The following is a 21,275-nucleotide window of genomic DNA, read 5'->3' as shown; positions in this document are numbered from 1 at the left end:
GACCACACCTAGATTAGGACTGCTTGCATGTGAATCACTGTTGCTCTCTACTTAAACCTAAGCTTTCCATCAGGACCCTGAAGATAGACTATGTTTTTTTTTTTTCTCTTCCCAATGGGACCACACGCAACAGATCTCTTCTTTCTGCCTTCCATTAATACTTATTTCTTGGCTTGGCTACTGAGAAGGTGTAGGCTGAGCCTACTTTGTTAAGGCCTGCCAGAGGCCAGGCTCTAACGGTAACATTTCAAGTAACCATTCGCATCTTGGAGCACGTTCCGGATTGGTTTAAGTAATCTACATGCTTCCAAAATACTGTGTTAGTACAGTATCGAAATTAGGCGAGAGTGATGTTTCATCACACAATTCAGACTCATTTCCCAGTCTTTGAGGTACCCGAGGATGCTGAAGAAGGCAGTGCTACACATGATTGGGAAAATAAAATACCAGCCTGGGGGATAACTGAAGAATGTACCTGTTGGGGAAAGGGCTTCTGGAGCCTGAAGGTTTTGCTGTGGCCAGCCCAGTTCCTTGCTAGTTTGGGTACACAGTAGCACAACGCCCGGCGCAGCCTCTCTGAGCGCTGGGTGGAGCGCATGCGTACAGCTGCCGGCCGGCTCCCCTTGGGAATTCGTTTCCACAGCAACAGTTTCCCGGGAGGCGCGGGTTCTTTCTCCTTCCGGCGAGCTCGGCCCGGAAGCGCACTGTCAGGCCTGCGGGCTTGCCGGCGCCTCGTCTTTTGCCCGTTGCAGCAGGGACGTGGTCGCTGCCGGCCGGGCTCAGAGGCACCCGCCATGGAGGGCCAGCGGGTGGAGGTGGACGGCGGGATCATGGAAGGGGTGAGTGTGGGGCTGCTAGGGGCCGGGGCGAGCTGTGGCGGCGGGGGCCTCCATTCAACCTCTGTCGTTTCTCCACCCCGGTGCTCTCTGCAGGGCGGCCAGATCCTCAGGGTCTCCACCGCCCTGAGCTGCCTCCTGGGCCTACCCTTGCGCGTGCAGAAGATCCGCGCGGGCCGCAGCACGCCGGGCCTCAGGTACCGCGGGCGGGCGGGCGGGCGGGCGGGCGGGGAGTTGGGGTAGGGGGCCTGGGAGCCCCGAGATCGGAGCCCGGGTTGTGGGGCGGAGGAGGCCCGGGTGGCATTCAGAGTGCGGCCTTTGCTCTCCGTTTCTGTCCATAGGGCAGGCCGCTAGTTGTCCTTAGGACGCCCTGAAACAGAGTAGCTTGTCCATGTGTCTTGTCATGGTAGGTTTATTGTTAATTGTTCTTGCAAGATATCATCTAGGCCAGGGTAATCCGGAACTTCTCTGCTAGGGTGAATAACCTTGAACTTTCGATTCTCCTGTTTCCACCGCTCAGATGCTGGAATTACAGCTGTGTGCCACCATGCCCAGTTTATGTGGTTCTGGAAATAAAACCTAAGGCCTCCTCCACACTGTGCACGCCCTCTCCCCACTGAACTACATCCCTGTCCCTCCAATCTCACCCTCTCTTTTCATAAGAATAACAGTCAAATTGTATTACCGCACCCCCTAATAGCCTCCCTTATGTTGATTGTACCGCAAAAGGCCTGTTTAAATGATCACATTTTGTGTGGATTGAGACTTCAAGGTGGGAATTTAGGAATGAGGACTACATAATTCAGGTAGTACTGGTGTCACGGGGTGGTCATTAGATGAAATTCAAGCAAGACTGGTGGCTTTTAGGTAATTCTAGACTTTTTATTTATTTACTTTTGTTTAATGTACATTGGTATTTTGCCTGCATGTATAAGGGTGTCTGATCCCCTGGAACAGGAGTGACAGATAGTTGTGAGCTGCTATGTGGGTGCTAAGAACTGAACCCTAGTCCTCTTACCCACTGAGCCATCTCGCCAGCCTCTGGTTTACCTTTTTTTCTGCACATGTATAACTTGTAACAGTTCACCATGGTAGCCTAAAATAACCAGTCTTGAAACCTTTAAGAAGTTGCCTCTAAGCAGTGAGTCCAAGTGCATTAAAAGCCCCAGACAAAGTTATGCTGTTGGAAGACATCACTCTTGTTTTCTGGCCATTGCTTTTGTAACTGTGTCATAGAGTGGGGTATAGGCAGTCTGATGGCACACGTTTTGATGCAGTCTTATGACCTGAAGGCCTCAGCATTTATCTGGACTGGAAATGGTTCGTGATCTGTGTGGCGGGCACCTGGAGGGAGCAGAAATCGGCTCAACAGAGATAACCTTTACACCCGAGAAGATCAGAGGTGGAGTCCACACAGCAGATACCAAGACAGCAGGGTATGTATGTCTCACTTAGTCCTCCATTCAGACCTGGGTTCAGATGTAGATTTTTTGGCTTCGAGGGGATGCTCTTTGGACCTTTTGAGGTTCAGTTTTCTCCCTCTTTAAAATGTAAATGATAAACCTGCTTGTTTAGTTGTAGCTGTTATTATTTACAGATTTTTTTTTTTTTTTTTTTTTTTTAATTTTTTTTTTTTTTTTTTTTTTTTTGGTTTTTGTAAGACAAGGTCTCCCTGTAAGTGAACATTAATGGTGAACTCATCCCTCCTGTCCGTGTCCCCACTGCCCCCACCCCCAGGGGCTGAGATTGCAGGCATGTGTCACTATACCTGGTTTTCCCTTATTGTCTTAGTGAGTACCCATGTAACTCTAGAAAATGTCAGAGGATTGCCTTGCATGTCCAAGGCCCTGGGTTTCATCTCCTGCTGTGCAGGGAAATGCTTACTCTATAAACATTCCAGATGTCCCAGTTACCCCTTTCCCCTGGGGAAGTGGAGCTGGAGCCGAGTTCAGTGGTAAAGTGCTTGATTAGTGTAAAGTTGCCGTGTCCAATTCCCACTACCAGAAAATAAACAAAACAAGAGTCATAAAACCCAAGCCAAACACACTCAGTCTCCTGGGAAGTGGGTAGCTTAACAAACTGCTAAGAGCCCCTCGTACCGTCCCACAATGACAGAATGTGGAGAGGAAGCAGCGTTTGCTTGCTTTTGTGCACTGTTTGGTTGATTGCATCCTTATTTTGTGTCTGGTACTGGAGTGCTAGCCCACTGCCTCAAGAATTCTGGCCAGGTTCGTTGCCTGAGGTTCATCCCCAGCCCCTGATTGCTTCTTAGAGTAACCTTTTTTTAAAACTGTAATGTTCTGTTATGAAGCATTTGACAGAGTAAGACATTATATGATAAACCTTTTGTCAGTTCAGAAATAACTTTAAATGAATTATGGTTCTTTTAGGAAGATGTTTAATAACCCATGATATCGGACCTATGGTATAAGCAGACTTCTTGGCAAAGGCACCTCTGATTAGGTTTAAAATGAGATCTGTCATAAGGCAAGGAAAAGAATTTGAGGTGTCTTCTCATCAGCACATATTGTTATTTTATACAAAAAAAGGGAAGAAAAAGTCATAGTTTTCTTTCTAAAAATTAAGACAGTCGTAAAATTTGAAGCTGAAAGAGAAAGCATTTGTTCTAAAACTTCCATGTTGTAAATTAGGAAGCCAAACCCCATTGGTGTTAAGTGACTTAGCTTCTCTCTTGGAGTCAGGGTAAGAACTGACATTAGAATTTAAGTCTTGGGGCTGGAGAGATGGCTCAGTGGCTAAGAGCACTGACTGCTTTTCCAAAGGTCCTGAGTTCAAATCCCAGCAACCACATGGTGGCTCACAACCATCTGTAATGAGATCTGATGCCAGCTTCCAGGGTGTCTGAAGATAGCTGCAGTGTACTTACATAAAATAAATAAATTAATTAATTAAAAAAGAATTTAAGTCTTTTGCCTCCTAATAACCCCCTTCCCCAAACAGGGTTTTACTGTGTAACCTTGGAACTCACTCTGGAGACCAGGCTGGCCTTGAACCCACAGACGGTCCCCTTCTCGTCTCCCGAGTACTGGGATAATGGCGTGTGCCACCACCACCTGACTATGCCTCCTAATTTTTAGAAATATTATTTATTGTATTTGTTTCTGTGTGCACACACACATACACACACATGCATGTGCATGCTCCTGTGCATACACACATGTACACATGTATAAACATTCATGCTTTGGAGTGTGTGTGAAGGTCAGGGGAAAACCTATGTGACTAACTCGGTTTATTATGATTGGTTTTATTTTGAAGAACGGCAATTCATTTTAAAAATCTGACCAGATACTTCATTTTTAAAAACACTTCACATTCTGTGCCTAAGTTTTGTGATTCTTCATGTCGACAATAAGGAGAAAACTCCTTGTTAAACATTCTGTTTCTAGTCAGTGAATTCTCTGATGGGAGGAACACTGCTGTGATTTGATACTTGAGTAGTGTCCTGTGCATGGTGACAGTAACAGCCCAGGAATAAGGGGGTAGGACTTGGCTGTTCCAAATGCATTTTCATAAACTGCTGCTTTCAGGAATTCTTTGAGAAAAAGTTTGAAGGTTTTATTCTTTTTTTCCTAGGTTTGGTTTGGTTTGGTTTTCGAGACAGGGTTTCTCTGTGTAGCCTTGGCTGTCCTGAACTCACACTGTAGGCCAGGCTGGCCTCGAACTCAGATCCTCTGTCCTCTGCCTCCCAGGTGCTGGGATTAAAGGCGTGCGCCATCACTGCCTGGCCATGTTTTTATTTTCAATTTAACTTAATTTTTTTGGTGATGTTGGGTACTCAACCAAGACCTTACAAATGAGAGGCTGAAGCCATTTACCGTTGACTCACTACCTCAGCACAGTTTGCCTTTGTCTTTCTGATTTGAAATACTTCTGTCAGAGTCAGGATTTTACCCTCAGACACTGAAATCTTTTCTAACTTTTCCGTAGTCTGAGCTTCAAGTCACACTGGCGTGCAGTAACAAATACAGCTGTTCTGAGACTCAAACGACAGTCCAGTGAAGCTGTTCTGCCTTTTCCTTAGGAGTGTGTGCCTCTTGATGCAGGTTTCAATGCCCTGTGTCCTGTTTGCGGCTTCCCCGTCGGAGCTCCGTCTGAAAGGCGGCACCAATGCGGAGATGGCCCCGCAGATCGATTACACCATGATGGTAAGGGCGCCAGGGTCTCTGTTTAAATGTCTGCAGCATCCTCACAGACATCCTGTTCACGCACTTCCTAGTTCTTTTGTAGGAGAGGGCACAGGTTAGGTTTACTTTAGGGTTTGCATTATAAATTAAGATAGTGTTCAGACCGATTCTTTTTAAGGACCTAAAAGTCTAATTATGTAAATTATCAGTTATATAAACTGCCTGTTTTTATTTTAGTGTTGGCATGCCTATAAGGAAGAAAATGGGTACAGGTTGAGTATCTCTAGTCTGAAATACTGAGTGAGCCAGTGAGATAGCTCATTGGGTAAGAGCACGTGCTACACTAGCCAGATGACCTGAGTTTAGCGCCCAGAACTGAAGAAAGGCCAGAGCTAAGTCCTGAAAAGTGACCTCTTGACTATCACACCCCCCCTCCCCACACACACACTCAGATAACACAATTCTTAAAGATAACTATAAAATTCAAAACTATTTGATTACCAACATGATGCTCCTAGTAGGACATGTCCCACCTGACTCTATGTGGTGTGCTGTGGTCACAACACCGGGGCACAGGTCACTGTAAGGTGGTGTGCAAGGTCTGTGTATAACATGTGAAACACAAGTCAATTTTATGTTTGCATCCTGTGTGTTTGTGCAAATACTACGGACTCTGAACAAGTCAGATGCACCTCTGGCTCTGAGCATTTTCAGGCAAGGATATTCAATCTGTATTAGTGGTTTTTTTCTTCTCCAGGTTTATTGTGGCATAGTTCTTCACACCTAAATTTACTCCTTTAAATGTACTTTTAAGAATTTTGTACAAATATATATCTGTGAACCATTTCCAGAACCAAAGTGAGGGTAAAAAAAAGTTTTATTAAAAAAGAAAGAAGGAAAATTACAAACCTTTGTAGCTAGTTTTGTCCCCAGCTCCTGCCAACCACTGTTCTCTCTGAGTTCTGCCCTTTCACAATGTCATACAGAATACAAATGCTGTACGTGGCTTTAGAATTTGGTGGGTTTTCCTCTTTTGAGACAGGGTCTTATGTATCCCAGGCTGGCCTTACATTTGATATGTACAGAGGATGACCTTGGACTTGTGAGCCCCTGCTTCTACTCCAGAGCCCTAGAGTTAAAAGTGTGCCCAGTGCCATGGCCAGTGGATGCAGAGTGAGCACAGGCTAGGCAAGGCAAGGCAAGCACACTGCCCACCAATCTCCAGGGCCAGCTCAGGGACAGGCTTTTTTTCCTCCCCAGTTACATTTTGAGACTCCGTGTCTCTCCAGCAAAGGCCAATGCTCTGAGCTGAGCATGAGTCGAAGGCCCTTGCGTTGCCTCCATCATTTGTCAGTTTTGAACAAATTCACTAGAGACTACTGAAATGTTTTCAGCCCTGTCCTTTTCTTACCCCACGAGAGCTCCTTTTCTTCTGCATCTTACCCAGCACTAGATACAGAGAGCCTCTGTGCTTTAACACCCCCACCCTAAATTGAGTTTTGAAATGTTTGGGGAGAAAATACCAAGGCTTTACACATGTTAGGCAACTGCTCTGTTGTAGGCTACATCACCACTCCTGTGTTTGATAAAAAAGCAAAATCATAGACATTTAGTCTATCCCTCCGACACACATGGTGATAGTCTGGGGACCTGAGTAAAAGTCTCCATAGCTCTTGTATATTTTCAAGGCTTTAGGTTTAAGCACCATCTTTCTGAAACCCTGCCATTCTGATGGGTCAGTGTGTGGAGACATGTAATAAAAGCCCCTTTCAACCTGGTGAACATGGCACACCTTTTCAATCCCAGCACTCGGGAGGCAGAAACAGGTGGATCTCTAAGTTTGAGACCACGCTCATCTACCGAGCAAGTTCCAGGACAGCCAGGGATACACAGAGAAACCCTGTCTTGAAGGAAAAAGAAAAGAAAAGATTTCTCAGTTTGGACTTCTATTGCTTCCAGGAAAATACCATGACCAAAAGGCAAGTTGGGGAGGAAAGGATTTATTCAGCTTATACTTCCACATTTCTGTTCATCACCAAAGGAAGTCAGGACAGGAACTCAAACAGGGTAGGATCCTGGAGGCAGGAGCTGATGCAGAAGCCATGGAGGGGTGCTGCTTACTGGCTCATGGCTTGACAGCCTGATGTCTTATAAAACCCAGGACCACCAGCCCAGGGATGGTACTAGCCACAATAGGCTGGGCCCTCCCCAATTGATCACTACTTGGGAAAATGTCTTACAGCTGGATCTCATGGAGGCATTTCTTCAGCTGAGGCTCCTTCCTCTCTGATGATAACTAGCTTGTGTCAAGTTGACACACAGCTAGCCAGTACAATAATTTACATAAACTAAATATAGATACAGTGAAGGATGAATGTTAAAGATACTCGAGCATAGCCTTGTTTAAACTGTAATTGCCATTGTATGACATGTGCCTTAGAGGGTGATGCCTCAGAGCAATGAGTCTCAGCCCCTTTAGGGGCTCACAGATCAGATGTCCTGCATATCAGATACTTCCCATTCATAACAGTAGCAGAATTATAGATATGCAGTAGCAACTGAATAATTTTATGGTTGGGGTCACCACAACGTGGGTGATTGTATTAAAGGGTCCCAGCATCAGGAAGGTTGAGAGTCAGTGCCTTAGAGGATAGTTCAGTAAATTCTGCTCCAGTGCCTTGCCATTTAAATATTGCTTGAGAGGAACTCAGTATGTCATGAAATGAGGAAATGAGAAAAAAGCTATGGTAAAGCACGGTCTACCTAGTAAGTTTCAATAGTATTGAGAAATTGAGAATGCAGAGTGGAAGGGTGTTCACCAGCAGCCTCCTGAGGCTTTTAGTGCACACTGTGTTGATGGGGTTGGGGAGGGCTGCCCTGTAGTCATTCCTAGGGTCGGTGTGTGGAGCTGTTGTTTTTTATTACATAGATTTGACAGTCTGCTTAAGTAAATGTTAAACGTGTAGCTATGTAACAGATCTTTTGTTTGAAAGATAGGGTTGGTGTCAGTCTCTGTTGTTCCTGTGTATCTGCAGCACCTGCTAGCTAGCTCACTGCATAGCGGTTTTCATTTAGTGATTGAACTTAGTGAATCTGTGCATACTGCTGCCTAAAGGAACAACTGACTTTTTCAGGTTTTCAAGCCAATTGCTGAGAAGTTTGGTTTCACATTTAATTGTGACATTAAAACGAGGTAAGTTGCTCGGTCCTCAGCACCCCACCTCTCCCTTCTGACGGCAGGCAGTCCTGTGAACCCGACGCAGGGCTTGTGCGTGCCAGGCCAGCCCTGCTGCTGAGTTTCATCTCCAACCCTTAACTTTTTCCATTTATTACATGCTCCAAAAATAGTGCGAAAGGTAGATTTAGAGAACGTTTACTGAAATACTCTTAATGCATTGTGTTCTGTGATATATTTCTTACAGAAAATAATTGTACTTTGTGGCTTAAAGACATTAACTGTAGGGTTGTGGGACCTTACCAGCCACCAGTAGTGTTCATTTGTTCCTTGTCAGAAATACTTTCATGGCAATTTCTACATGGAGATCTTCATAGCTAGCGTTATCCGTGCCTCTGAATAGGCAATAAGGGATCACTCACTGTGTGTGGACAGCTACACTAGGCACTCTGGGATCATAGTGAGTCTGTTCCACAGTGAAGTCAGAATTGACTTCTAAGAAAGCCCAGCCTTTAGGGATGTCTCTGTAAGCTGTCCTGTTCTGTACAAGAGTGAAGTGTTCTGCATGGGGCTTAGTGCGTTATGGTCGCAGTGCCCCAGGTTTCCTGTCCAGTTTCATCTTACTTCCTACTTTCACACTGTTATATTCTAACTTGGTTATCCACCGTCTTAAACTACTTTGCACCTTTAAATTCATGTTATTTATCCCCTGTCACATAAACATTAGAAATCATATTTAAAAATAGAAAATAATGATTTCTTATTTGGACTGTTGGTGAATGCATTCACTCGTGTTGCATTCCTCTGTTGGAACCACCTCTTCGCAACCATACTTATCATTGTAAACTACACCATCTCCTTACGAGGTAGAAATTCTTGAAGATGGAATGGAAGCACAGCAGTTCTCAGCATCTGCAGTAAATGAATAGGACAGTTAAAATTTTATCACTGCTCATCTGCTTAGATGTTCCTCAGGTATTAATCTGAGTGTCATGTGCCAGCTGCTGTTTTAGGCCCAGGAAGTAGAAACTAGCAGAGCCAGCGTTGACAGAACTTATGCTCTCAGAGAGCATGGTGTGAGGAGCGTGTCCTGCCCTGTCTTAGGCAGTAGTCACTGTGCGGTAGCCGTTGAGTGCCTGATAGTCTCGTGTCGCTGGGAGGATGATTTCTTGGGGTGCTGTGGATTGAACCCAGGGCCTCACATGCACACGCTAAGGATGCAGCCTACCTCTGAGCTGTACTTCTGGCCATAATTTCAGTATTCATGTGTAACTTGAGACCACAGAGTTGGCATCTGAGGTTGCAGATATCATAGAGACCGTTTCCTGAACCTCTACAAATGATAATCTTTTTGTATCATTGCTGTTACTGTAATGGGTTGTTAAGCCTTACTTTGTCTGTCCTCAGTTATGGAGCATGTATTTGTTCTACTTTTCCTAGGGGCTATTACCCCAAAGGGGGTGGTGAAGTGATTGTCCGAGTGTCCCCAGTTAAACGATTGGACCCAATAAATCTGACTGATCGAGGCTCTGTGACCAAGATTTATGGGAGAGCTTTTGTTGCCGGTGTTTTGCCACTAAAAGTAAGTTGTCATAGTATTCTTAGAAGTGTAGGGACGCCTTGATGATTTTGAGAGTACTCTTTTTTTCTTTCAAAACAAGAGCCTCAGACAATTTGAGGATTTATTTTTTTTTCTTTTGAGGTTTTTGTTGTTTTAAAACAGCGTGGCATGGGTAACCCAGGGTGTTTCAATCTTCCTGGGTAGACCAGATGGCCTTGACTTTTCAGTGCTCCTGTTCCTCTGTCTGCAAAATGTTGTTTGTTTTTCTCAAAATAGAGACTTACATAGCTCTGATATAGCTGATGGTGGCCTTGAATTCACAGACCCAGTAAACCCCAGAATTTATGTATACTAGTCAAACACACTGCTACCTGAGCTGCATGCCTGGCCCCAAGAACTTTTTTTTTTTTTAAGATTTATTTATTTATTTATTTGTTTACTTAATGTAAGTACCCTGTAGCTATCTTCAGACACCCCAGAAGAGGGCATCAGATCTCATTACAGATGATTGTGAGCCACTATGTGGTTGTTGGGATTTGAATTCAGGACCTTTGGAAGAACAGTCAGTGCTCTTAACCACTGAGCCATTTCTCCAGGCCTGAGAACTTTTTTAAAAATTTATTTATTTAGTGTGGATAGGGATTAGGCTGCATTCCAAGGTGAACATGTGGAAGTGGGGATTGGACACATGTCATAGTGTGTTCATAAAGGTAAAAGAGGTCAGCTAAAGGAGCCATTTCTCTCCCTCCGCCATGTGAGCCCTGGGGCTCTCTCATGTCAGCAGGCCTGGCAGCAGTGCCTTTACCCACTGAGCCATCTCTAGAAGTGTATTTATTTTGTTCGTGTTTTTTTAAGACATGGTCTTACTTGGCTGGCTTGGAACTCACTGTGTACATCTGACTGGCCTCAAAAGAGTTCCACTTGTCTCTGTCTTCCAAATGCTGAGATAAAAACTGTACTCCACTCTGCTGGCAGAGCTTTTGTTTTTTAATTAATTAAAAAATTAATTTATTTATTTTTAAGATTTTTATCTTTATTTTATGTGGCATTGGTGTTTGGCCTTCACATGTGTCTGTGTGAGGGAGTCAGATCTCCTGGAACTTGAGTTACAGGTGGTTGTGAGCTGCCGTGTGGGTAGGGTGCTGGGAATTGAACCCTGCTCCTCTGGAAGAGTAGTCAAAGCTGTTAGTCACTGAGCCATCTTTCTAGCCCCTGCTTACTTGTTTTGTTTATTGGCTTTGTTTTGTTTTTTGATTTTGTATTTTATTATTTTTGTGTGTACATATATCTTGCCTGTACATATATCTGTGCTCCATGTATATGCAGTGGCTTCTGAAGCCAGAACAGGGTATTGGGTCCCTTGGAACTGGAGTTACAGATGGTGGTGAGCTGCCATGTGCTGCTTGGATCGAATGTGGGTTCTCTGGAAGAGTAGCCAGTGTTTTTAACTACTGAGCCGTTGCTACAGCCCCACATTTATTGTATGTGCATGCGCTTTGCCTGCATAAATGTAAGTATACCACATATGTGCCTGGTTCCTGGGAGGTCAGAAGAGGGGGTCAAGTCCTCTGAAACTGGGGTTAAGGGATGGTTGTGAGCCACCATGTAGGTGTTGGTAATTGAACCCAGATCCTCTGAAAGAGCAACAAGTGCTCCGAACTACTGAGCCGTCACTCCTGTTCCCAGACCCTAATTTGAGTGTCTTCATTTAAATGTTTCTTAGAAGTTAGTGCTCTTCTAGAAGTGTAAAAATGATACGTGGAAAAGTTAACTACGTTATATACTTTTGAAGGAATAAAAACGGTGGTCCAAATAACCAGTGACGAATTTGGTCTCCTTTTCTGGTTTGCCAAAATAGGTAGCAAAAGATATGGCGGCGGCGGCTGTGCGGTGCATCCGGAAGGAGATCCGGGATCTGTACGTTAGCATCCAGCCTGTGCAGGAGGCCAGGGACCAAGCCTTTGGCAATGGGAGTGGAATCATGTGAGCACACACATAGAAATAGTTGAGACCCTGATGTCACTGTCCTCATCAAAGAGTTGTATGCATTCGCTCAGCTTAGGGTTCTGCAGTGTATGTGTAAGGCCATTCCTACCTCAAACAGCAGTTCAGTGAATCACTGTGATCATTCTGGTTGAGGCTTGGTGCTACATGGCTGTACTTCCCAAACTCAAGAGACTGGGGCAGGAGGATCACAGATTTGAGGGTGGCTTAGACACAATCTGCATAGCAAGTTTTCAGGCAGCCGGGCTGTCTATTAATATACTGCCTTAAATTAATTATAAATAAATTAATATATTACCTTAAATCAGAATGTAAAAGTACAACATCAAAAAGGAGAAAAGACAAAGGTCATGCTCCCACCCCCTCCCGAATGTTTTCTACATCCTTGTGTTTGTTGTAGGCCTTCCTTTATCTGTTGGTTCCAAGTGTTTAGCTCTGGGTATGTGTATGAATGCAGGCATCTATGGAGTTCAGAGAGGGCCTCAGGTGTCTTGGAGCTAGAGTTCCAAGCAGCCATGAGCTGCCCTAAGTGAGTGCTGGGTACTTGACTTGGTTCCTCTGCAGGAGCAATTTTATTGGCTTCTCTCCAGCCCCCTGAAGATTTAGGCTATTCAGAAGGTTGTCTTTGAAACTAACACCAACAGAAAGGTTTTAGTTTTTAAAGATGCCTTAGGTTTGAAATTACTTTATAATTACTTAGTGTGGTAATATTGTCTTTTAAAAATATTATGTTAAGCCAGTTAGGAGTTAAGTTTTAACAAAAATTCTTTAATTGGGCTAGACTGTGGTGGTGCACACCTTTAATTCCAGCACCCAGGAGACAGAGACAGATGGATCTCTGTGAGTGAGGCTAGACTAGTCTACAGAGTGAGTACCAGCACAATCAAGGCTACACAGAGAATCAAGAACAAAACAAAACAAATTCTTTAATTGATATTTTTAAAGTGTAGAAATACAGTATTTTGTGGATACTTATATTTCAAACCTTTTATTCAGAAATTTACAAAGTTTAAAGTAAGTTCTTGCCTTCTTTGCTGTAATACTACCTTAAAAAGAAAACAACAGAACTAAAGTCTGTGTAAAGTCCTTTTTATCCTGTGTACTGTAACCAGAGCTAATGACAGGATAACCTGAAGGGGAGGGCGGTGGCATTCTCTACCACTCATGTGAGTAGTTTCGTCTCCTGAACGTTGCCCAAAGGAATCCTCCTGCCCCCTGAGATTGTTGGTGACTTTATTGTCTGTGGGAGGAATTTGATTATTGCAGTGTAGATGTGAGAGGTTTCTTGTGTCGTATTTGCATGGTATGTAGACCATTACAGTGTGGGTAATTGCACTTGTCCCCTCTTCTGTAGCATTGTTGCTGAGACATCCACTGGCTGCTTGTTTGCTGGATCATCACTTGGCAAAAGAGGTATACATGAAGGAAGGGGTCTTTAGATGCCATCATCAGGGAAGAAATCTTTTTTTTAAAGATTTATTTATTTATTTGTTTATTTTATGTATGAATACACTGTCGCTGTCTTCAGACATACCACAAGAGGGCATCAGATCCCATTACAGATGGTTGTGAGCCACCATGTAGTTTCTGGGAATTGAACTCAGGAGCCCTGGAAGAGCACTCAGTGATCTTAACTGCTGAGCCATGGCTCCAGCCCCAGTGAAGGAATCTTTATGTTTTTAGTATAGACTGTCAAGAATGATGGCTGACATATTTAAAAGACAGTCAACTAATTCTACTTTAGAGTCAGTGAATTTTTCATTTTCTCAACTCTGTATTTTGAGCAAGTTGAAGACCTCGAGTCTATACCCTCTGCTAGGTGACCCAGTCATGAACATGTAGCTGCATTCTGTGTTCATTTCTGAAGCGTTGCCGAGCTCAGCTGTGGATCTGAGAATGTCACATTTTAAGAGAATACTGAAAAGTCTTCAATTAATTTTAAATTAAAAGTTCGATTAAATTGTGACTAATTCTAACTTGTGTAAGTCACAAGTTTTAAATTGAAAACTGAGGTATAGCTTTGGGTTATAATTTTGTTATATACTGGCTTTATAATTAATTCTTAAAATTAAATTATGTATGAGTGTTTTGCCTACATGTATGTCTCTGTAGCACTTTGTGCCTGGTACCTGGGGAGAGCAGAAGGTGTTGATTTTCCTGGAACTAGAGTTGCAGACAGTTGTGGGCTATCATGTGGGTGCTAGATAGTGAACCTGGGTCCTCTGGAAGAGCAGCCAGTGCTCTTGACTGTACCAATCTTCAAAGCCTGCATTTTGTTTTGTTTTGTTTTTGTACCTGTTTTTCATAGTTCTGGGTAAGTTAGAGCCTCACCTGTGCAAGGCAGGTGTTCATGCATTGAGCCACATGCCCAGCCCATGAATGCTGTTAAGAAATGGATGCCAGGGGCATGCTGAGGTCAGAGGACAGCTTGCTCTCCTCACTTTGTTTCCTGGGAATTGAACTTGGATCATCTGGCTTAGCCTCGGGTTCCTTCACTCACTGAACCATCTAACTGGCTCCATAGTTAATATTTTTTTTAGTGGATAGCAAACGACCTATTTTTCCCCACTTTTGCTTTGAAACATCGACATTTCTCGTTTCATAAGATTAAATAACATTGAGATCCTTCCTGAAAAGTGCATTGGTTAATTCCCAAAGCCTGAAAATAATGTTACATCAGTGCTAATTGGGATGTATCAATTAAAGGTTTTGATTGATTGTTTTTCTGAGACTGAATTTCACTCTGTAGCTCAGGCTGACCTTGCACTTGCTAGGGTTTCAAGTATATGTCACCTTATTCAGTCCAGTTAAAGTTGGTGACTTGGGAGTAATTTGCTGTTATTTTCTTTATTATTGCTCCTGTTTTAGGTGTGAATGCAGACAAGGTTGGGATTGAAGCTGCTGAAATGCTATTAGCGAATCTTAGACACGGTGGCACTGTGGATGAGTATCTACAAGACCAGGTAACGACACTGTTAGGATCAAAACCGTGTTCCTGACAGATTTGAACATAATTATGTTGCATATAAATTTCTTCAATTGTGCCATCAAGTATCCAGACACATTTGTCTCTCTTGTTCTCTCAAACACAAAGGGTCTCTAGAGTTGACTCCCATTGGGAGGTGTTGTTGAATATTTGGACTGCTACTCTTTTGAGACAAGGTCTCATTCTCTACCCTCACATTCTCTCTATCCTTCTGGCTCTTCTTGCCTAATGTGGGCGGAGTCTTGTGGTTGGTCCTCAGAATCAAGAAGAGAGGGAGAAGGAAGAGGAGGGCTCTTCAGTATTTCTTGACCATTTTCTGGAGACAGTTTTCCTTGTGTTTAGTCATTTTCTTCTTCCTAAATTTATGTTCCCAGGAATTCTGTAGACTCCATTTATCTTTTAAAATGGGATTTTTGAAGAGTATAAAAACTTGTCATGTACAGCAGCTTGCAAAAATATTTGGTCTAAGTAAGTGTATGAGCGTCCATCTCTCTTATCTTATTCTGAAACATAAATTGTTAAAAGTCCATCTTTATGACAACCTGCCTTTAATCCCAGCACTTGGGAGGCAGAGGCAGGTGGATTTCTGAGTTCAAGGCCAGCCTGGTCTACAGAGTGAGTTCCAGGACAGCCAAGGCTACAGAGAGAAACCCTGCCTCAAACAAAACAAAACAAAACAAAACAAACAAACAAACAAACAAACAAAAAACCAAACCAAACAAAAAACCAAAAACAAAACTGAAGAAAAGAAGTCAGTCAGGCTAAGCATTTACCAAGCCACAGACTGTGGTTAACACACACTCTCTGTTACTGAGTAAAGCTTCTAGAAACATAAAGAAAATAGGAATTATTCTTTTAATTTCTTTTAAAAGCTATTTTGATTTCTAGTAGCATTTTCCTGTGAGTGGTTGTACAATTTGTAAATCTGAATATTAGCATATTTTTGAGATTTTTCTTCTTTGTTCTTTTTGATAGCTGATTATTTTCATGGCACTAGCCAATGGAATTTCCAGAATAAAAACAGGACCAGTCACACTCCACACACAGACTGCTATACATTTTGCTGAACAGCTAGCAAAGGTGAGTATTATGTTAGAAAGACTGACGGGATAATAAACAGGAAACCCAGCAATGACCACAGTTGGCGCTGCTCCTGGGCTCCCTGAGTGGTGAGCTCTCAGCAGCCTCAGCATCTGCTTCCTGTCTCCTCTGACACACTGTGGGCGATTAGAGTGAGCAGAGAGTAGATGCTTTGACGCCTGTGCTTCGTGCTAGCAGCCTGGGTTTTGAGCATCCCAGGACAGTTTGGAAGCCTGAAGTTCTATGCATCAGTGAAGGTTCTGCCTGACTATTGTGTGAGCTCACGTTTATACCTTTTCTTCAGTACTCTGGTCTAAAATAACAACAACAACAATAGTATAAATTTCAAGTGAGATTAATGCTAATCTTTTCATAGGAAATGTAAAAATTGTTCCCTTTAGCTAGTAAAGCCACTGTTCTTTTTCTTCTCAAATTGCTTCTCACTGTTTATTACTGCTAATACATACAGCTTCTTTTCTGAAAATGTAGCAGATTTTTTATTTTGGAATTTCGTTTTTATTCTTTTGCCTGGTTTTAGTTTAGTTTTAATAGTCAAGGCCTCAGTATATATTTTGGCCTGGCTTTGAACTTCCTAGGTAGACCAGGAGAACTTGTGATCCTCTGGCCTCAGCCTACAGGGAGTTCTTAGATGCAGCAGGAGCTACCACACACAACGACTGTATTCTCTAATATAATTCTGTAAGATTGTGACTCAAGTTTTATGGGGTTGCCGCCTTTTCTTTGAGATTATAAAAGTAATTCACATGAGTCATGGCAGTGATTACCTGCCACCCGTCACTTGAGAGTCAGAGGCCAGCTCTGTCTGTGTAGCACATTTCAGGCCAACCTAGGCTGTAAGATAGACTTTGAGAACAAGAAGAACAAGAAAAAGAGTGCAGAAGAACTACACCACAGTCCCTACAGAGTCGTCTTCTTTCAGTTCATGTTTTCAATTGAAGTAATTTTTTCATACAAAATATTCTAATCATGGTTTCCCTACCTCTTCTCCTTCTAGATCCTTCTCCACTCCTCACACTTCCAACTCACACCTTCCTAATGAACAAGAAAGCAAGTAAAAAAGACACACACACATACACACACACACACACACACACACACACACACACCCTAAGGCATATAGTGTCGGACACTTTTAATCCCAGTACTTGAGAGGCAGAGGCAGGCGGACTAATTCGGAGAGAATGACAGTATTCTTAATGAGCTAGGCATGGAGGTGCAACCTTATCTTCTGTTGCTTGGGAGGTGGAAGCAGGAGGATGGGGGCTCCTGGGGATCAGGGGATCAACGCCAGCCAGTGCTCTATGGCAAGACCCTGCCTCACTCCTTCTCTCGCCAAAAGTGATTCACTGGCTGAGGAGAGCTTAAGCACTACAGCCTTGGCTCACACAGAGCCCCTGCCTGCTTCTCCCTCTGCCTGCTTCTCCCTCTGCCCGCTTCTCCCTCTGCCCGCTTCTCCCTCTGCCCGCTTCTCCCTCTGCCCGCTTCTCCCTCTGCACTGGACGTTCACAGCCTCTGCTCTTCTTAGTTGCTGTTGGGAGAAGCAATGGAAAGGCCTTGCTTAAATCAGGAAACCTGATGAGAATCAAAGGTAGATTACATCCAAGACAGACGTGAATTGACTGTTTTATAAAATCCTTGATTCCCGCTGTTGCTGTTGTTGTTGTTGTTTATTGCCCTGGGAAATCAAACTAGTGATTTTTGTGTGTCAGGCAACCATGCTTTCAATGAGCTCCGTCCTATTATTATTTTTAAGATTTACTTATTTTATGTATGTGAGTACACTGTCAGTCTCTTCAGACATACCAGAAGAGGGTGTCAGATCCCATTACAGATGCTCATGAGCTACAATGTGGTTGTAGGAATTGAACTCTGGTCCTCTGGAAGAGCAGTCGGTGCTCTTAACCACTAAGCCATCTCTCCAGCCCCCTATTATTTTTACCTTTATTTCTATTTTATTTTATATGTATGAATGGTTTGCCTACATTTATGTCTGTGTACCATATTTGTGCCTGGTTCTCTGAAAAGCCAGAAGAGAATGTCTACTCCCCTGGAACTGGAATTATAAGTGATTGTGAGCCTCCATGTAGGTGCTGGGATTGGATCTGGGTCCTCTGTAAGAACAGCCAATGCTCTTAAGTGCTTAGCCGTCCTTTCAGCCCCCTTCAGTTATTTTCATTTCTACTTATGCTGTGTTTATAGTTGCTTTCTCTCTCATAGATTAGTGTCTTTGCTAATTGGTACAAAGTTTTGTTCATTGTAGCCTACAGTTTTACAGGACTTTGTATATTTGTAGCCACTTACATATTACTTGAAGAGAGTACACAACAGAAAGTTTCCTGAACTGGGGTCATGATCCTTGTTTCTTATTTAACTGTGTATGTAGGTCAGAGGCAGGGGAGTTGCTGAAAAGGGGTCTTACTAAGTGTAGTCTAGGCTGGCTTCAAACTCAAGATTTTTCTACCTCAGCCCTGTGCATTCTGGGCTTACAGGTCTGTACCACCTACACCTGGCTCTTTGTTGCACTTTGCTGGGTGACTTATGACATAGTATCTTTATTTTCTGTGCTTCGGTACAAATAGCTCATCTGTAGAAATCAGAGAGTTCGACTGGACTATCTTTTAGGCTCCCTCAGTAGGGCTAAGCATGAACATGAAATGATTCCCAGGCTCCTGCTTGTGTTTTATATTTTCATGTTTGTAATTTGAAACTGCAGACAAATAACTATACAGGACTTTGGCTCCTTTGCTCTGTGTTCTGGTTTGTCATGGCACAGTGATTTTGAGATGTCCACTTACACAGTCACTGTTCCATGTATGGAAATTGAAAGCTTGTGAACATTGCTGGTCAGGGAGACCACAGAGTAATGGTGTCAAATTGTATTTTAGAGACTCCTAAAAGTTAAGGCATACTTGAAATCCCTTTGTCAGAATCTTAAACCTATTTAGTTGTTTTGACTTAAATTATTTTGTTAAAAGGATCAGCCTTTGCCTTTAAAATGGCACTTCCAGAGCATCGTCAAAGAGATGACATATTTCAGAGCTACTTTAGCTAATAAGCGAGAACTACAGTGTTAGGCTCAGTGCTGAAGGGCATTAGTCACTGCCACTCCTCCGCCCTACCTACCCTTTCTGAGCATGCTTCCTGAATTATGTATTTAGAGAATTAAATTGGCAGGAAAAATTTAATGAGAGCAAATAATGTCATACCTGACAGGTAAATGGTTCAGATACATGTTTTAGGAAAACAAAAGGGAAGAGAAATGATGCCTTTTCGCCAGCAACAGGCGATGCTTCAGAATCTACATCTGACTTGGCAGCACATGTCCCCTGTCCCACACGTCCCCTGCTCCCACATGTCCCCTGTTCCCAGTCAGTGGGCGTGGAGTGGAGCCTGATTCTCTGTCCTGACAGACTCCACAACAGTGAAGGAGAACCACAGTCCCAGCACGAAAGAAGTGTTGCATTTCTTCACATATCACTTGATTTTTATGTGTATACCTTTTTCAGATGGGTTTGATACTAACTTTCTGTCTCCTTAACTTCCATCCTGGGATTGCCCTCTGTCCTCTCATGTGTATTCACTTACTAATGTTCTGTTTTCAGGCCAAATTTACCGTGAAGAAATCAGAAGAGGAAGAAGATGCCACTAAGGACACTTACATCATCGAGTGTGAAGGAATTGGAATGGCAAATCCACACCTCTAGGGTGTTCACGTACGCTCTACCTCCTTGTTGCACTAACTTAGCCCATACGTGCTGCAACACAGTGAGTGAGACAACAGCTACCACAGGACTTGACTCTTTGGAGATGGAGGTTGGCACTGTCAGTTGCTGAGAATGCTCCATCATGTTAAGCTTGTGGAATATCTCCCAAGATACAGACAGTGAACAATCAAACATAATGAATATGTGTAATAGTCAACTTCAATATTAACACCATACCCTAACGTTATAAATAAATTGTTGTTCATACCCTAAATATGAGCTGCTGCTTTTTTAATGTAATAAACTAAGGCAGGGACATAGATTTGATCTGTAATGTGTGTGTAGTAGTATCCTTACCTGCGGTTTCTACTTCTGTAGTCGGAGCTACCTAGAGTCAGCTGTGGTCCAGGAACATTGTCTAGAAAATTGGACATAAGTAACTCATCAGTGTTTAACGCAGCTCCTTCCTGAGTAGCATGATGAGATCTCACACTCATCCTGTCCTGCCTGGGACATGACTCATCTCTGTGTCCAGTATATCAATAATATCTTGCCGCTTACTTGTCCATTGTACACTTAGTAGCTGGTTGGTTATCCGATCATTAGTTGTAATATTATGATGCTTGCATTCAGTTGACACTCACTATAATTAATTAGGACTTTCTAGTGCTCAAGAGCAGTGGGACTAGCCATTCAGGCATGCACAAGAGAAGTGCTTCCGTTAAGGATCTTATAGTAACCCTGGCAGGTTTTGCCACATTCATCCCAAACATGGCTGTCTTTGGACTGCAGTATTTCAGAGTTGTCGAGGCCTTTAGAACAGAAATGCGCCTCCATTACTCTCTGCTGCTTCATAGCTAGCTACATCTAGGTTTACACTGTTCCCTGATCCTGTAAGCAGCTGAGGTTATGGCTCAGGTGAACCTGGTCCCATGTTACAGTGTGCCGTGTATGTCTGTGCTCTGTGTAGTTCATGTAAATGGGGATGAACATTGCAGGATATTTGATCACATTGTGAATCCCCAGATTGTGTTATTTACTGGAAAAATCTAGTTGTGCTGTGTGGCACAGCCTAAGCACACCTTTAACCTAAGAGCTTTCTGCTTGAATACTGTAAACAGAATTAAATCATCTCAACTATAGGTCAAGAGGGGAAGCAAGCAGTTGTCAGGGAGTGAGCATAGGCTTATTAAGAAAAAACAGAGTATTTCAGAGTAAAGCTTTTAGAATTATGGTGAGTTGGGGTCTCCTTCATGCTGGTGTGAGGATGTATCAGCAGTGTTGAGGGAAGCTCGGTGGAGACTGGGCATCTGTGGGTGAGACAGCTCCACTATGTGTGGTGAGAGTATGGTTGGGTGTGGCACAGATGCCACTGTGGAGTCTCAGTTTTTCAAAGAAGGTACGACAACCCCAAAGAAGCTGTGTTACTCCCACAAGGGACTTAATTCGCATTATCTAAAACAATTCAGCTTCTATTTTAATCCTAATTTTTATTTCCACAAAGACCAACCAATACCAACAGTTCTGTGGACTTGACACTCGATACAGATCCTTAGCATAATCGATTACTTTAGGGTTTGGTTTGGTTTGGTTTTTGAGACAGACTCATGTAATCCAGACTGGCCAGGCACTCCCTGTTTATCCAAGGCTAGACTTGAACCTGCCTCTACCTCCCAAAGTGTTGGTTTTACAGGTATCTACTAACAACCTGGCTTTTTAAGAATATTCTTTAGGGTATATGCCCAGGAGTGGTATAGTAC

At 43.2% G+C, this 21,275-nt stretch overlaps 1 protein-coding gene across 1 annotated transcript; it reads left to right on the top strand.

Moving 5' to 3' along the window:
- The first annotated feature begins 595 nt into the window (after positions 1-595).
- Positions 596-19,789, top strand: Rtca (RNA 3'-terminal phosphate cyclase). Its single transcript, XM_021157603.2, has 11 exons — positions 596-839; positions 933-1,033; positions 2,129-2,272; positions 4,882-5,005; positions 8,119-8,177; positions 9,600-9,741; positions 11,579-11,703; positions 13,079-13,137; positions 14,593-14,687; positions 15,686-15,790; positions 19,414-19,789. Exons 1-11 carry the CDS (start codon positions 597-599, stop codon positions 19,513-19,515), a joined length of 1,299 nt encoding a protein of 432 aa, XP_021013262.1. The 5' UTR covers position 596; the 3' UTR covers positions 19,516-19,789.
- The last annotated feature ends 1,486 nt before the right edge of the window (positions 19,790-21,275 follow it).

Source organism: Mus caroli, chromosome 3 (assembly GCF_900094665.2).
Source record: "Mus caroli chromosome 3, CAROLI_EIJ_v1.1, whole genome shotgun sequence".
Classification (NCBI taxonomy): domain Eukaryota; kingdom Metazoa; phylum Chordata; class Mammalia; order Rodentia; family Muridae; genus Mus; species Mus caroli.
Note: the sequence above shows the minus strand (reverse complement) of the source record. Positions and strands in the feature narration are given on the sequence as shown.

Bases quoted from the DNA above. Each gene is read 5' to 3' on its own strand.
- Rtca (XM_021157603.2), top strand. From the start codon at position 597: ATGCGTACAGCTGCCGGCCGGCTCCCCTTGGGAATTCGTTTCCACAGC. The intron at 13,138-14,592 runs GTATACATGAAG...CTCCTGTTTTAG, and splicing joins ATCATCACTTGGCAAAAGAG to GTGTGAATGCAGACAAGGTT. The intron at 14,688-15,685 runs GTAACGACACTG...TCTTTTTGATAG, and splicing joins ATGAGTATCTACAAGACCAG to CTGATTATTTTCATGGCACT.